The sequence below is a fragment of the Ailuropoda melanoleuca genome, chromosome 19, assembly GCF_002007445.2.
Source record: "Ailuropoda melanoleuca isolate Jingjing chromosome 19, ASM200744v2, whole genome shotgun sequence".
NCBI classification, from domain to species: domain Eukaryota; kingdom Metazoa; phylum Chordata; class Mammalia; order Carnivora; family Ursidae; genus Ailuropoda; species Ailuropoda melanoleuca.
In genome coordinates, this window is record NC_048236.1 from 10335165 (window position 1) to 10352353 (window position 17189).

The following is a 17189-nucleotide window of genomic DNA, read 5'->3' on the forward strand; positions in this document are numbered from 1 at the left end:
TAATATTAGTTTCAAGTGTAGAATTTAGTGATTCATCACTTACATACAACACCCGGATTTCTGTCTTCCCGTGAGAAATGGGAAGAGCCCGCAACATTGGGCTTACATTTGCTAAGACAGCCTCCAGTCGGAGTTGGGGCAGCCTCCGTTAGATGAGGCATGTCCTTTCCAGGCCACCACAGTCCCTGTCCCCCCTTACTGTTCACTTACATTATACTTTGTGTATTTGGTTTGTATTTTACATCTAGTCCTGTAGATACTTAAGTTTAGAACATCTGGGTCGATTATGTACCTTCATAATAACTTCCTTTCTTCTCCTGTCCAGGAATCTCCTATCCCAGAAGACAAAGACCGCCGATTTGTCTTCTCCTATTTTCTTGCCAGTGACATGATCAGTATCTTTGAGCCGCCTGTCCGCAATTCTGGCATCATTGGGGGCAAGTACCTTGGCAGAACTAAAGTTGTTAAACCGTCCTCGACAGCAGACAACCCCATCTACTATGGCCCGACTGACTTCTTCATTGGTGCTGTGATTGAGGGTAGGTCTCAGCACAAGTGAATGGGTTCTTCTTAGTGGGAATTTAATTCATTTAACTCTTGTAAGAGGCAGTGAGACTGCATTCCACCTGAACTAAAGCTAATATTCTTGTATATGTGATACAGTGTCTCGGTCTCCTTCCGTGTCAGTTAAACTGCAAGTTGGACACATTCGTGGGCTATAGATGTATACACCCCAAGCTTCCTGAACACTGAGTGAACTACTGCATATCAGAGAGCTATTGAAAGTTCATTTGTCGAGGTCACAGATGCCTATCTGTGACCTTGTCATTGGAGGATCAGTATTATTTTACCCCTAATGGCATGATTAAAACCATAGCCAAGCTAAGTGGATTTCTACCCTCTCCCCAGTGTTTGGCCACCGGTTTGTCATCCTTGACACAGACGACTATGTTCTGAAGTACATGGAGAGCAATGCTGCCCAGTATTCACCAGAAGCACTCTTGTCCATTCAGAACCGTGTTCAAAGGCAAGAAGCTCCTGCACCAGGATTGGAAAAGTATGTTTGACCGTCTAAGGTTCAATTTGGCTTTGGCACATATAAGATATTTAGGAAATAGCTCTTGATAAAATGAACGGGTAATCACATTTTAGATTTTCAGATTTCCCTCACCAAATGGGAGTTTATAGACATACACAGAAGGTTCTCTGGGTCCACTATAATAACTAGTAACTTAGAACTTTTTCAACTTCATTTATTTAGCAAATAATTATTGAATGCTTAGTATGTGTCACATACCATCACTAGGCCCTTGGGCTTTTATCTGTCAACAGACTAGACAAGAAGTTGCTGCTCTCATGGAGTTGACCTTCTAAGCAGTAGGAGAGGGAGACAACCAATAAACAACACAAGTAAATCGTACAGCACGTTAGGGGATGAATGCTGTGGAAAAGCGGAGAACAATAAGAGTGATAAGGATTTCCAGAGGGTGATGGTGAGAAGCACCTGATCTGGGGAGCCGGGCACACCTTGAGAAGTGACAGTGAGCAAACTCTGGAAAGAAAAGGAGTTCGGTCTGTGACTATTTGGAGGAGGAGCTTTCCAGGAAGAGGGATGGGTGAATGCGAAGGCCTAGCCTGCCCAGAGTTCTGGAAAGAGGCAGGCCGGTGAGAGCGGCAGGAGAGAGGGAGTGAGAGGAAGAAGAGGAGGTGGGGTTAGAACATAGCCCCATAAGAAGGGGCTAGACCCTGTGGACCCACTGGGTCTTTGGAAAGATGCTGACTTTTCTCCGAGTGAAATGGAGAGCCACTGTGGGGTTCTGGGGAGAGAAATGGCAAGATTTGACATGCGTTTTACAAGAACTCCCCTGGCTGCTGTGCTGAGACTAGGTCATGAGGGAGATGAGTTAGAGACCGTGTTATAGTAACTAAGGCAAGAGATGAGGGTGTGTGGACCAGGTGCATCAGGGAACGTGGGGCAATGTGGTCTGATTTGGGATATATTTTGAAGGTAGAGCCAATAAGCCTTGAGACAGATTATACAGAGGATATAGGACAGTAGTTAAGAACGACTCCAAGGTTTTTGGCCTGAGCAACTGGAGGGAAGGAGTTGCCATCAACTGAGATGGGGAAGATGTGTGTTGTGGGTAGTAGAGGAGGGTTTTTCTGGTTAGGGGAAGGATTTTGGTTTTGGTGGTTGTAGGAGTGCTGACCACACTGACCCCATCTTTGGCCCTCCAGCTTGTTCATGCCCACACAATGTCCCCCTTGGGGGCTCTGTGTTCCTGGCCCTGTGGAGGTTAATGTCTGCCCTGATGGGATTGCAGGAAGGCTTGTTCTGATCTTCCCTAAAGTGGTGCATAGAAGGCCCCACTTACTTTAGGTAACTAGAAAGATGGCTGGCCCACAGAAGGCCCCACTTTAGGTAACTAGTAGAGATGGCTGGCCCACAGAAGGCCCCACTTTAGGTAACTAGTAGAGATGGCTGGCCCACAGAAGGCCCCACTTTAGGTGACTAGTAGAGATCCTTTGGTGCACAAATGACGCCACTTTAGATAGCTGCCCCATGACCTCACCACCATGCCCCTTGCTCCATAAAAGCTGGGGATTGAAGTCCTGACTGGGTGGAGAAGAGGGGCAGAAAATAGCCGAGCGCCGCCCGGATCGTCCCATCTGGATCCGTTGACCTGATCTCCCCGGTAAGTTACCCTGAAAGAAACCATGTAAACGGGACAGAGTGGCTTGCTTTGCTATTCAGTCTTAAAGCGCCTTTCCATTATAGAGGATACTTTGCTGACCCACCTCCATCTTCTAACAGTATCTACTGAATATCCAGGTCGAGCTATCAAACAGGCCACCGGATATATAAATCTGGCTTTCAGGCAAGAGGTCTGGGCTGGGGATGTAAATATGGAAGTTGTTGGAATATAGATGATTGTTTCAAGCCATGGGACCGGGTGAAATCTCTAAGGGAGCAGTGCAATTAGAATAGCTCCCAGGACTGGGCTCTGATGTCCTCCCACAGTAAGCGTTGAGCGAGGAGATTGGGAAGTCAGCTAGTGAGGCAGGAAGAAAAGCAAGTGGGGTGGTGGCCTGGAAGTCAGATGAGGGAAGTGCAGGCAATCCTCCCTTTGCATGGAGCTCCGAACTCTAAAAGTAACCATGCCAAACAGTCTTAATAATCGATGGGAAAATTCGCTGTTCTGTGACCTTTAAAAATTTCTGTCAAAACATGAAAAACTGTGATGGTTATATATGTATAAGGAAGCGAAAAAATAGTAAAACAATTTTTATTTAGTACACTGTAATTTAAAGCAAAGGCGGGACACCTGGATGGCTCAGTCAGTTGAGCGTCTGATGCATGGTTTCGGCTCAGGTCATGATCTCAGGGGCATGAGATCAAGCCCCTTGTCAGCTCTGTGCTCCTGCAGGGAGTCTGCTTGAGATTCTCTCTTCCTCTCCCTCTTCCCCTACTCGCACACTCGCTTGGTATAAGTTGTCTAAAAATAAAATAAAATCAAGAATAAAGTGTTTTATTTCTTTCGTAAATTTGTTGAGACAGGGTTGAACAGTGCTTGCCTCGTTCTTGTCACATAACCAGCGCAAATATCTTTTCTATGCCTTGGCAAATTGGCATATTCCTTTCTAATTTTAGATCAACTTTCAACATTTTATTATTTTTGCTTTCGATGTTGTGAAATATCTCCCCCCGTTCCTTTAATAACCGTGAAGTACCTACCTCTAAGAGTTCTTTTAATGTGAAGTTTCTCGCTGCATCTGGGGGATGCTTGTCCTTTCCACGCACCCGCTGTCCTCGTTCGGGCTCTTAAGTCGCCCTTCCCCCTACCTGAGCACTGAGCTGAGAGTCCCCGCTGGTAGTGGTGTCCTCGTTCCCAGTCAGCTACTTCAGTACCTCCATTATGTTAGAGTCGATTTTTACATCCAGTGTTAGCACTTTTTGTGTCTTTGCTTCACTTTCACTTTTCTTTGCCAATTTCCTCTTTCAATGATACATTTCGAATCTACGTTTTGCTGTCTGTGAGCTGAAAAACAGGCACCCAGTGGCCAAGCACTGACAGACTTTGAAACAAATGAGATGATTGTCACTGATCCGTGTGCATGAGCTGTTTATGTGGTGATCAAGGCCACTGACCAGCCTGACAGTGAGTTTGTGTGTTGTGTAATTCCTCACAGTTAGTCAACAGTGGTAACTGGAATTTGAACCATGTTGTTGAGGGGCTGGGTTATTTAACTAAACAGTGTTAACTGAAATTCACCCTTATCAGAGCCTTGCAAAGGGACATCAAGTAGTGGAAAAGAGGTACATCAAGGAAGACAGAAGGTTTCATTGTGTTAAATGGGGAATTTAGCAATGTGGGGGGATCCAAGTGGGATTCTCCCCATTTCAGTGGAATCGGAAGGGCAGGAAAATCCAATGGGAGGGGATTTAAGAGAGAGTGGGAGGTTGGCAGCTACTTGGGGTGAGCTCAGCATAAGATATAAACTTGTTGAATCACTATGTTGTGCACCTGAAACTGTGTGTCAACTATACAGAAATAAAGTTAAAGGAAAAAAAATGGGAAGAGAGGAATTTGAGACCGGAAGTATAGACAACTTTTTTGAGGAAGTTCTGTGCAAAGGGGAAGAGACATGGGCGGTAGCTGACAGAGGAACAGTTTTTGTTGTTGTTGTTTTAAGATAAAATAAACAACAGAGTGTTTATACATAAATGGGAATGATTGTGCAGAGAGGGAAACTGACAAATGTGTAAGAGGGGAGCTTTGTGGAGTATGTGTGAGAGATGGGACATAGAACCTGGTAGAGGAATGGGCTTTAAGATAGAAGCACCAAGCGTTCATCTCTGGTGGTCGTTCTCAAACTTTTTGGTCTCCGAGCACCTGTATACGCCTTAAAATTAGGACCACAAAGAGGTTTTTTTGTGTGTGTGGTTTGTATCTATCAGTATTTACCATAATGAAAATTATATCTGAGAAATTAAAAATATTCATTAATTTGTTTTAAAAAATAATAAAACCCATTCCATGTTAACACAAATAATAGTGTTTTATAAAAATATATATATTTTTTTCCATTGGGAAAATATAGTTGAGTGGCATCGTTTTACATTTCTGCAAGTCTCTTTAATGTCTGACTTTATTAATAGAAGACAGCTGCATTTTCATCTGCGTCTGTATTCAGATTGCTGTGATATCATTCCTCATACAGCCTTTGGAAAACTCCATTGTGCATGTGCGAAAACAAAAGTTAAAAGCAAATAATACTGGTTTTCTATTATTATTAGAATAGTTTTGACCTCACAGACCCCAAAAGGATCTCAGGAACCTCCGGGAGTCCTGGACTTACTCTTTGAAAGCTTGATCTCTGGCAACAAGCAGGAGGGTGGAGTGTGTGGGGGAAGCACCTGCGAGGTGGGTGGGTATGGTTGAGAGGCCCTTCTGGGTGTCTCGTTTTCAGAGTCATAGTGCCATAGGAAGAATAAGGATGGGGACGTGTTGGAGGTTTCAGGAGAGAGGAAGAGTTGTGAATTGTACCATTCAACTGACTATATCAATAAAATGTAAAAATAAAATGAAAATAAATGCATAGCATTATTTTATCTAAGAAATAAACTGTCAATTATAACTGGCATTCACCATCCGTTTAAAAATGCTTCCTGCTTCCAGAAACAAATGTCACAGGCCTAATGAAAATACGGCAACTGTCTAGAAAAGTGGGCAGCACATGTTCCAGAGAAGCATGGTTCGGTGACTGGGCAGCTTTAAGGGCGGAGGGGAGATTCATGGTCCTATATCTAATTGAAGTGCTTCTCAAAAGTTTCTTCCGTCATTTCCCCATGTCTGTGCAAATACCAGCAACACTGGAAAGCTGCTTGCTTTGGCATACTACCAGTAGAATCTCTTTTTCTTTTTCCTGATTTAGTAATGACCAAAGGATAGCGTGTGGCACTTCAAATAAGATACCAATAAAAATAAACGGAAATTCAAGTTCTGAATTAAGAGTTCCATCGCTCTCCCTGTTGGACCCTTATCTTCCCTCTCTTCTCCTGTGATGGGTCAGATAGATAAGCGAGAGAAAATGCTTGAAGGTGATGTGAACCCAGGTGCCGCACCTTCCATGTCTTCTAGCCATTCTGTCTTTGGCTCCTAAATCCTCCCATCTGATCAAGAACCGCTCTAAGGGGCTGCAGATCCTTTATTTTACTAATCATTGCTAAGAATAATGAAAGGGTTTCTCCAGTACTTGTCAGACCCGAGGACTTCTTGTGTCAAGGATCAGCCACGGGAGGATAATGCTGAGAGTTACCTGTTTTCTTTCTCTGAGCCAGAAAATTAAAAAGTGCACATGTAATTGAGTACTGACTTTATCTGAAGTGTCTTTTGGGTTTTGGGTCCTCGCTATGGTATATGGAACTCAGACTTACAAAAAAACAAATGCTCCTAAATCCACCCCTGGACACGAAATCTCCGCATGTTCATTTATCATTGCTTAATTAGCAGTCCGTTTGTGCTGTCATCTTCGAGAGGCCGCTCCTGCCCTGCTCAGTGAGCTTTTTCATCCGTTTTCACTTTTAGCCACTTTTCCCATATAGACATTCCCCAATATTTTCCTTTTTTCCCCCGTTTTCTTTATGCCCAAGCTCTTCCATAGTCAATTTGCGGTTGGTCTCCAATATGAGACCAAATGATCCAGGGTAAGTTCCTTCAATTTTCTCACTCTCCACCTTAGAAAGTTCCTGAACCATTACCCCCTTTTTCTTTACATTCTTGTCAAAGATAAGTAGCTCCCATTTCTCCAAATTTCATTCTTCTGTTTTGGGTCTGTAACCACCTTCTTTCTTTCTTTCTTTTTCTTTCTTTCTCTTTTTCTTTCTTTGTTTTTCTTTCCTTCTTTTTCTTTCCTTTCTTTTTCTTTCCTTCTTTTTCTTTCCTTTCTTTCTTTTTCTTTCCTTTCTTTCTTTTTCTTTCCTTTCTTTTCTTTCTTTTCATTTTATTTATTTATTTGACTGAGACAGCCAGCGAGAGAGGGAACATAAGCAGGGGGAGTGGGAGAGGAAGAAGCAGGCTCCCAGCGGAGGAGCCTGATGTGGGGCTCAATCCTAGAACGCCAGGATCACACCCTGAGCCAAAAGCAGACGCTTAACGACTGAGCCACCCAGGCGCCCCTGTAACCACCTCCTTTCTGACTGCTTCAGAATCCATGCTTCACAAATTGCTTTCTTGAAGGTCACCGATCGCTTCCAGATCTAATGGTCTCTTGTCATTGTTTCATTAGTTCAACAGATATGTGACCTTGCACCTTGTGCCAGACCTTAATAAATGCTCAGGCAAGTACATGAGAGAGTGGGGAGCTCATAGTGTAGGACAGGGGATGGCAAATATTTTTAGTTAAGAGATAGGTAGTAAATAGTTTAGGCTTTGTGGGCCATACCATCTCTGTTGGAACCACTCAGCTCTGCCCTTACAGGGTGAAAGCAGTCATAGTCGACGTGTTAATGAAGGTGTGGCTGAATGGCAATTAAACTGGCAGCAGGTTGGTTTTGAATTGGTGTAATTGACCAAGTCCCTGGTCTAGTGTTTAGCCTTTTTTGATCTACAGGTAATCACTCTTTACCATTGCCCTCCCCTTTTTTTATTCCATTACTTTATTTTCTTTTATTAAAAGATTTTTAACATAGTGTTATATTAGTTTCAGGTGTACAATATACTTGACTATTCTATACATTACTCAGTGTTCATCACGATAAGGGTACTCTTAATCCCCTTCACCTGTTCTACCCATGCCCCCACCTCTGCTCTGGTAAGCCGTTTGTTGTTTCAATTTAAGTCATTTTTCTCTTTTATTCTTTGTTTTCTTGTTTTGTTTATGAAATTTCACATATGAGTGAAATAATATATTTGTCTTTGACCTATTTCACTTAGCATTATACTCTCTAGCTCTATCCAAGTTGTTGCAAAAGGCAAGATTTCATTCTTTTTTATGGCTGAGTAATATTCCATTGTGTATGTATGCATGCATGTGTATATATGTGTGTATACCACACCTTCTTTATCCATTCATCTATTGATGGACACTTGGGTTATTTCCATGATTTGGCTGTTGTAAATAATGCTGTAATTAATTAACACAGAGGTGCATAAATCTTTTCAAATTAGTGTTTTCACAGTCTTTGGGTAAATACCCAGTACTGGAGTTACTGCATCATATGGTAATTCTATTTTTAATTTTTGGAGAAACCTCCATCCTGTATGACCTCCACAGTGGCTGCACCAGTTTGCATTCCCACCAGCAGTGCACGAGGGTTCCTTTTTTTCTTTATCCTTGCCAACCCTTGTTGTTTCCTGGGGTTTTGAGGTTAGCCATTCTGACAGGTGTGAGGTGATAGCTCATTGCAGTTTTGATTGGCATTTCTCTGGTGAATGATGTTGAGCATCTTTTCGTGTGTCTGTTGGGCATCTGGACGTCTTCTTTGGGGAAATGTCTGTTCATATCTTCTGCCCATTTTTATTCGGATTATTTGCTTTTTTTGGTGTTTAGTTGTATAAGTTCTTTATATATTTTAAATACTAACCCTTTATTCGATATGGCATTTAAAAATATCTTCCTCTATTCAGTAGGTTGTCTTTTAGTTTTCTGACTCTTCTTTGCTGTCCAGAAACTTTTTTACTTTGATGTAGTCCCAATAGTTTATTTTTGCTTTTGTTTCCGTTGTTCCAGGAGACCTATCTAGAAAAATGTTGCTACAGCTGATGTCAGAAAAATTACTGACTGTGGTCTCTTCTAGGGTTTTTATGGTTTCAGGTCCCACTTTTAGGTCTGTAATACGTTTTGAGGGTTTTTGTTTTGGTTTTGGTTTTTTTTTTTTTTAGTTTTGCATGTAGTGGTCCAGTTTTCCCAGCACCATTCGTTGAAGAGACTTTTTCACATTGCATATTCTTGTCTCTTTTGTCAAAGATGAATTGACCATATAATTGCGGGTTTATTTCTGGGCTCTCTGTTCTGCTTCATTGATCTATATGTCTTTTTTTGTGCCAGTACCAGCCTTTTGAATACTACAGCTTTGTGGTAGATCTTGAAATCTGGGATTGTGATAGCTCCAGTTTTGTCCTTTTTCAGGATTATTTTGGCTATTTGGGGTCCTTTGTGATTCCATACAGATAATAGGATTATTCTAGTTCTGCAAAAAATGCTGTTGGTATTTTGATAGTGATTACATTAAATCTGTAGATCGCTTTGGGTAGTATGGACATTTTAACAATATTTGTTCTCTGGGTCCATGAGCATGGAATATCTTTCCATTTGTTTGTGTCATCTTCAATTTCTCTCATCAGTGTTTTATAGTTTTCAGAGTACAGGTCTTTCACCTCCTTGGTTAAGTTTATTCCTAGGTATTTTATTTTTGGTGCAATTGTAAATGGGTTATTTTCTTAATTTTTCTTTCAACTACTTCGTTCTTAGTGGATAGATATGAAACGGATTTCTGTCTATTGATTTTTGTGTCCTGTGACCTTACTGAATTCTGTATCAGTTCTAGTAATTTTTTGGTGGAGTCTTTAGGGTTTTCTATAAATAGTACCATGTCATCTGCAAATTTGACAGTTTAACTGCTTCCTTACCAATCTGGATGCCTTTTACTCCTTTCTTGTGTCTAATTGCTATGGCTAGCACTTACAATACCATGTTGAATAAAAGTGGTGAGAGTGAACAGCTTTGTCTTGTTCTTGATCTCAGTTTTTCACCATTGAGTATGATGTTCGCTGTGTTTTTTTAAATAAGGCCTTTATTATGTTGAGGTATGTTCCCTCTAAACCTACTTTGTTGAGGGTTTTTATCATGAATAGATATTGTACTTGGTCAAATGTTTTTACTTCATCTATTGAAATAATCATATGGTTTTTATCTTTTCTCTTATTGATGTGATGTATCACATTGATTTGTGAATATTGAACCACCCTTGCATCTTGGGAATAAACTCCACTTGATCATGGTGAATGATTTTTTTCAATGTTTTGTTGGATTTGGTTTCCTAATATTTTGTTGAGGGATTTTGCATTTCTGCTCATCAGAGATATTGGCTTGTAGTTCTGTCCTCTCTCTCTTTTTTTTTTTTTCCTTTTTTTCCTTTTTGGAATAGTTTGAGAAGAATAGGTATTGTCTTTATTTTTTTATTTTTATTTAAATTCAGTTAGCAAACATATACATCATTAGTTTTTGATGTAATGTTCAATGACTCATTAGTTGCATATAACACTCGGTCTTCTTTAAATGTTTGGTAGAATTGGAGTGTCTGGGTGGCTCAGTCAGTTAAGTGTCTGACTCTTCACTTGATCTTAGCCAAAAGGCTGAGAAGCGAAGTGTCTGATTCTTGATTTCAGCTCAGGTCCTGATTTCAGGGTTGTGAGATTGAACCCCATGCCAGGCTCCACGGTGGGCATGGAGCCTGCTTAAGATTCTCTCCCTTTCCCTCTGCTTCTCCCCACACCCTTTCTCCCTCTCTTTAAAAAGAAAAAAAAAAAAGTGTTTGGTAGAAGTCACCTGTGAAGCCATCTGGTCCTGGACTTTTTTTTATTGAGGGTTTTTTGGTTACTGATTCAATTTTATTGCTGGCAATAAGTCTATTCAAATTTTTATTTCTTCCTGATTCAGTTTTGGGACGTCATATATTTCTAGGAATTTATTTCTTCCAGGTTGTCTAATTTGTTAGCATATTATAAAAAAATTATATGCCTTCACAGTCCTTTGAATTTCTGTGGTGTCAGTTATCTCCTCTCTTTCAGTTCTGATTTTGAGTCCTTTTTTTTTTTTTTTTTAAATGAGTCTGTCTAAAGGTTTATCAGTTTTGTTGATCTTTCCAAAAAACAAGCTCCTGGTTTCATTATACTGTTCTGTTTTTTTAGTTTCTATTTTGTTTATTTCTGCTCTCATCTTATTTCTTTTTACTGGTTTGGAGTTTTGTTTGTTCTTTCTCTGGCTTCTTTAGATTTAAGGTTAATGTGTTTGAGATTTTTTTTTTTCTTGCTTCTTGAGATAGGCCTGTATTGCAATAAACTTCTTTTTTAGACCTGCTTTTGCTACATCTCAAAGATTTTGGACCATTGTGTTTTCATTCTCATTCATCTTTATATTTTATTTCCTCTTTGATTTCTTGGTTGACCTATTCATTGTTTATTTGTGTTCTTTTCAGATTTTTTTGTCTTGTGGTTGATTTCTAGTTTCACAGTATTGTGGTCAGATGCATGGTATGACTTCAGTCTTTTTGAATTTGTTGACACTGTTTCAGGGCCAAACATATAGTCTATCTGGAGAACATTCCATGTGCACTTGAAAAGAATGTGTAATCTGCTGTTTTAGGTTGGAATGTTCTGAGTATATCTCTTAAGTCCATCTGGTCCAGTGTGTCATTCAAAGCTGCTATTTCTTTGTTGATTTTCTGTTTGGATGATCTATCCACTGATGTAAGTGGGGTGTTAAAGTCCCTCATTATTGCATTACTATTGTTTGCTTCCTTTATGTTTGTTATGTTGGGTGCTCCCATGTTGGGTGCATAAATAATTATATCTTCTCATTGGATTATTCCGTTTATATAGTGTCCTTCTTTGTCTCCTGTTACAGTCTTTGTTTTAAAGTCTAATTTTTCTGGGGCACCTTGTGGCTCAACTGATTGAGCATCCCACTCTTGGTTTTGGCTCAGGGCCATGAATGATCTCAGGGTCGTGAAATCAAACCCTACATCAGCGTCCCCACTCAGCAGGGAATCTTCCCCCTCTCTCCTTTTGCCGCTCTCCCTGCTTGTACTCTCTCTCTCTTTCTCTCAAATAAATAAATCTTAAAAAATAATAAAAAAGTAAAACCTATTTTGTCTGAAAAGTATTGCTACCCTGGCTTTCTTTTCACTGCCATTTGGATAAATACTTTTTCATCCCTTCACTTTCAATCTGCACGTGTCTTTAGATCTGAAATGAGTCTCTTATAAGCAGCATAATATAGATGGGTCTTGCTTTTTTTTTTTTTTTTAAAGTAGGCTCCATGCATGGAGCCCAATGTGGGGCCCGAACCCAAGACCCTAAGATCAAGACCTGAGCTGAGATCAAGAGTCGGATGCTTTACTGATTGAGCCACCCCTGGGTCTTGCTTTTTTTTATCCATTCCATCACCCTATGTCTTTTGATTGGAGCATAGTCCACTTATATTCAAAGTGATTACTGGTGGGTATGTACTTATTGCCATTTTGTTACTTGCTTTATGTTTTTATATTTCTTCTCTGTTCCTTTCTTCTCTTGTGCTCTTCCTTCGTGGTTTGCTGGCTTTCTATAGTGATATACTTGAATTCATGTCTCTTCATTTCTTGCATATTTATTACCAGTTTTTGATTTGTGGCCACCATTAGGATTATATATAACATCTTCTGCATGTAGCACTCTATATTAAGTTGATGTTCACTTAAGTTTGAACCCATTCTAAAAGCACTAAATTTTTGCTCCTCTCACCTCCGTGATTAGGTGTATGGTATCATATTTTACATCCTTTTATTTTTTTAATCCCTTGACTAATTTTTATAGATATGCTTAATTTTACTGCTTTTGCGCTTCCTACTTTTCTTAATCCTACTTATGGTCTTTCATTTCCATTCAAAGAGTCCCCTTTAACATCTCTTGCAGGGCTGATTTAGTGGTGATGAATTCCATTAACTTTTGTTTGTCTGAAAAACTCTCTCTCTCTATCCTGAATGATAGCCTTGCTGAGTAGAGTATTCTTGAATGCAGGGTTTTTTTTTCTTTTGGCATTTTGAATATATGCCTTCTGGCCTTCAAAATTGCTGCTAAAAAATTTACTGATAGCTTTATAGGGATTCTTTTGTATATGACTATTTTCTTTTCTCCTGCTGCTTTTAAGATTCTCTCTTCATTATTACTTCTTGCCATTTTAATTACTGTGTGTCTTGGTGTGGACTTCCTTAGGTTGATTTTGTTGGGGGCTTTCCAAAAAGCCTCCTGGATCTGGATTTGTTTCCTTCCCCAAATTCAGGAAGTTTCCAGCTATTATTTCTTCAAATACATTTTCTGCCACCTTTTCTCTCTCTTCTCCTTCTGGGATCCCTGTAATGTGAATGTTATTACACTTGATGGTATTCTTGTGTTACTTAATCTATTTTCATTATTACTTTTTCTCTCTCCTGTTCAGCTTGATTTCTCTCCGTAACGGTGTCCTCCAGGTTGCTGATCTATTCTTCTGCTTGTTCTAGGCTAGTATTTATTCCTTCTAGTGTATAAAATATATATATATATAATATAATATATATTAATATGTAAATTAAATGTATATATTTATATACTATTTATATATTTTATTTCAGTTACTGAGTTCTTCATCTGTAATTCGTTCTTTTCAGTGTTTTCTATCTCTTTGTTGAAGGTCTCACTGAGGTCATCCACTCTTAAGTTCAGTGAATATCTTTATGAGCATTATTTTAAATTCTCTGTTAGGCATATTACTTACCTCTGTTTCATTTAGCTCTCTTGCTGTGATTTTTGTCCTGTTCATTCATTTGGGACATATTCTTTGGTCTCCTCATTTTGTCTAACTCTCTGTGTCTCTTGTCTAACTCTCTGTGTCTCTTGCTTTCAGTCCAGTTGTCTGCAGTGATTCTCTTTGCCTGTTGTGGGCAGTGTTTGGGTCCTGTGTAGTAGTGGGTCAGTCTGGGGCCACCTTGGGCTTGAATCGAGTCAGACCATGCATTTGCCAAAACTAGTAGCACTAAACTGCAGGGCACTGAGAAACTTTCATTGGTGGGCAGGGCTGTAGTCAGACCAGATGTCTAGCCCCAGCCCACTGCTGGGGCCATAGTCCAAATGGTGTGTATGGTTATCTTCCCCTCTCCCTGGGGCAGGAGTCACTTTGGAGTGGTGCTGGGCCCTCTCGGGGCTGTTTGCACCCAGCCAGGCTCGTGGCACCACTTAGGATGGAATCCTGCCAAGGTCAGGTTGGAGGGGAGTAGGTTGCACTGTGCCAGGAAGGTCCATGCTGGTTTTCAGTGTAAGGGAACCTGCAGCTGCCGGGTGTGTGTGTGTTGGGGGGGTAGGAAAACTCCTGCCCAGGCCAGGATGGAAAGGTAGTGTCTACAGGAGAACCCACAGATGGGGTGTGCTGTTAACAAGCTAGGTGGAAAGTATTCATGCTGCCCTGGTTCCCCTGATGTCCATGTATTTTAGGGAGGGGTAATGGTGCCTGCTCTTTTGTTCCTTTTTTTTTTTTTTTTTTTAAGATTTTATTTATTTATTTGAGAGAGAGAGCGCGAGAGAGTGCATGAGCAGGGGGAGGGGCAGAGGCAGAGGCAGAGGGAGAGGGAGAGGGAGAAGCAGGCTCCCTACTGAGCCTAGAGCCATGCAAGGCTCAATCCCAGGACCCTGAGATCATGACCTGAGCTGAAGTCAGCCACTTAACTGAGCTGCCCAGGCCCCCCTTCTCTGTTGTTCTTAAAGAAGTCTCCCAAAGATCCCTGTCCCTCCAGTACACACTCTGAGATTAGTAAACAAATCTCCCTCCTTTATACCCCAGCTGTTTTTCAAACTGCTGCTCCTATACTCTATCTCAGTGGGGTTCTTTGTTGTGCTATCTCTCTTTAAGGGCAGGGACTCAGTTTCCTATTGCCCCTCTGGCTCTCCCAGAGCCAAGCTACTGATTTTTAAAGTTCCAGGTGTTAAGCCCCACTGATTGTTAGGCCCCTCTGGTTTTCAAAACCAAATGTTATGGGGATTCATAACAACTCACAATCCTGTGAGTCCCCTGTGCCTGAGGTGCCTGGTGTGGGGTCTGCTCCTCTCTTCTGTCCACACTGGTGGAGTCCCTCCTTCCCACAGACAGTCCTGTGGATCTGTTTGGCTCCCAACCACATCTCTGTCCTTCCTACCCTCTCAGTGTAGTCTCTGCTCTACGTTTAGCTGTGTGTATCTATTTGGTATTCTTCGGATCATTTTTTGGGTTATTTACCTTGATGTGGGTATTATCTGGGTTTATCCGTGGATTGAGGTGAGCCTAGGACCCTCCTACTCCACGTCTTCTCTGGAAGTCTTTACCACCCCCTTTGTGTGTGTGTGTGTGTGTGTGTGTGTGTATTTTAAGAAGTGGAGAATTATGTTCCATTTCTTTATTTTTTAAATAATTTTTTATTATGTTAGCCCCTTTTTGAAACCCTCTTTTGAGTTCTAGAAAGTCAGAGTCTCTGATACTCCTGCCACTTCTCTGGAAGCCTATTCTTTGTGTCTTTTTGCTACTTTTTGTCTACTAGGTTGGTGTTTCTCAAGATCCTATTTTTGGTCCTCTTATTTGCTCTTGCTAAACTCTCTCGACAGTCTTATCTCTTTGCACAGTGTCTAAATAAGTTGCTCTCCACCCTGACCATTCTCCTGATTCTAGTCCGAGATTCCTGTTGGCCTGTTCAATGTGTCTTCATCCAGCTGAGCCACAGTACCTCACAATTTGTACAACAGAAAAAATGAGGCCATTGTCATTCTCATCTTTCTTGCGCAACTGCTTTTCCTTCTTTCTTCTTCCTTCTTTCTGTCTCATAAAGTGGTGATAACAGTGAGTTGTGATAACATATGTAAAGCACCAGCATAGTGTCTGGCACACACACAGGAGGCAAGCAATAAATGCTAATTGCCCGCTTTCTCTTAATCACATCAGTGTTCCATTTGCCTTGGTTTGAAACCTTGGAGATACCTTTGACCTCTTTTAATTTTGCACCATATTCAATACATTAAATTCTTTCATTCTGTAATATGTCTTGCCTCTGACTTCTGTTCATTCTCCCCACCATTTCCTAATTTAAAGCACTCAATCAGGAGCTGCATTTGTCTGCATATAATAATAATAAAAAAATTTACATTAGCTTAACCCAGTGGAGTTTAATGTTCCTCCTGGAAGACAACATCTGGAAGGAAGCAATCTAGCTGTCATGGTGGCTTCACAATGCCAACAGAGACTTGATATTTTTTCTTTCTCTTCTCAGACATTCTTAGCAAGTCGTTTCTGTCCTGCTTTTCACTATGTGGCCACAAAGTGAATGTTCCATCTCCAGTACTGCATCCATATAGTCCAGGCAGGAAGAAGAGGAAGGACAAAGGCTAAAAGACTGAACAGCCAATCTCACCATGTCTTTCCTGTTTTTAAAGGGCTTATCCAGGAGCCCCACCTAGCAACTTCTGCTGACATCTCATTGTCTGGGCTGTGTCACACAGCCACTCCTAGCTGCTACTCCAAACAAAATAAGGACTCTGTTAGGAAAAGGAGAGGATGAATACTGCACAGGGACCCACCACTATCTGCCATACTTCCATCTCTGCTTACCTCGGCATGCACAATACCTCCTGACGTATCTTCCCACGTCCACTCTTTCCCTTAATCCACTTCACATGCAGTTATCAGACCAGTCATCCTGGAATTTGGCTCCACATTCATCATACAACTATTTTCCCCTCAATTTTATTGAGGTCTAATTGTATATAGTTAAAATCTACAACATGGTGGTTTGATATACATTGTGAATGACTACCAGAATCAAGTTAGTTAGCACATCCATCATCTCACATGGCTATCACTGGGGTGTGTGTATGTGTGTGTTAGGAATGCTTAAAATCTCTTTGCGAATATCAGGTATAGAGTACAGTAGTATTAACTCTAGCCACAATGCTGTACATGAGACCTCCAGAACTTATTCATCTTGTTACTGAATGTAATCTTGACCAACATCACTCCCTTCCTGCAGCTCCTGGTAACCACCCTTCTACTCTGTTTCTAGGAGTTCAACATTTTTTAGATTCCACATATAAATGATATTATACAGTATTTGTCTTTCTCTGGGTTATTTCACTAAGCGCAATATCCTTCAGGTCATCCATGTTATCACAAATGGCAGGATTTCCTTCTTTTTTTCTGGCTGAATAACATTCCATTGTACCATGTTTTTTTATTTATGTGTCACATTTTTAAACTCCATTCATCCACCTGTGGACATTTAGGTTGTTTTCATATCTTGGCTTTTGTGAATAATACTGCAGTGGTTATGGGAATACAGATGTCTCTTTCAGATCCTGATTTCATTTCCCTCAGATATATATCCAGAAGTGGGATTGCTCGATACTATGATAGTTCTATTTTTAATTTTTTGAGGATAT

General features: G+C 40.7%; 1 protein-coding gene and 1 long non-coding RNA gene across 4 annotated transcripts in view; one reads left to right on the forward strand and one right to left on the reverse strand.

Moving 5' to 3' along the window:
* EFHC1 (EF-hand domain containing 1) overlaps positions 1 to 17189 on the forward strand; it is a 60135-nt gene that overhangs the window by 33734 nt on the left and 9212 nt on the right. For all 3 annotated transcript variants that reach the window (XM_034648018.1, XM_011219986.3, XM_034648019.1), the window contains 2 exons: positions 326 to 539; positions 910 to 1057. In XM_034648018.1, coding sequence (XP_034503909.1) covers positions 326 to 539; positions 910 to 1057 — 362 coding nt within the window. The remainder of the gene's footprint in view (positions 1 to 325; positions 540 to 909; positions 1058 to 17189) is intronic.
* LOC117797156 lies at positions 3272 to 3972 on the reverse strand. Its single transcript, XR_004622067.1, has 2 exons — positions 3737 to 3972; positions 3272 to 3497 (listed from the first exon to the last, which is right to left on the reverse strand). It is a non-coding gene; the product is annotated as an uncharacterized LOC117797156 (long non-coding RNA).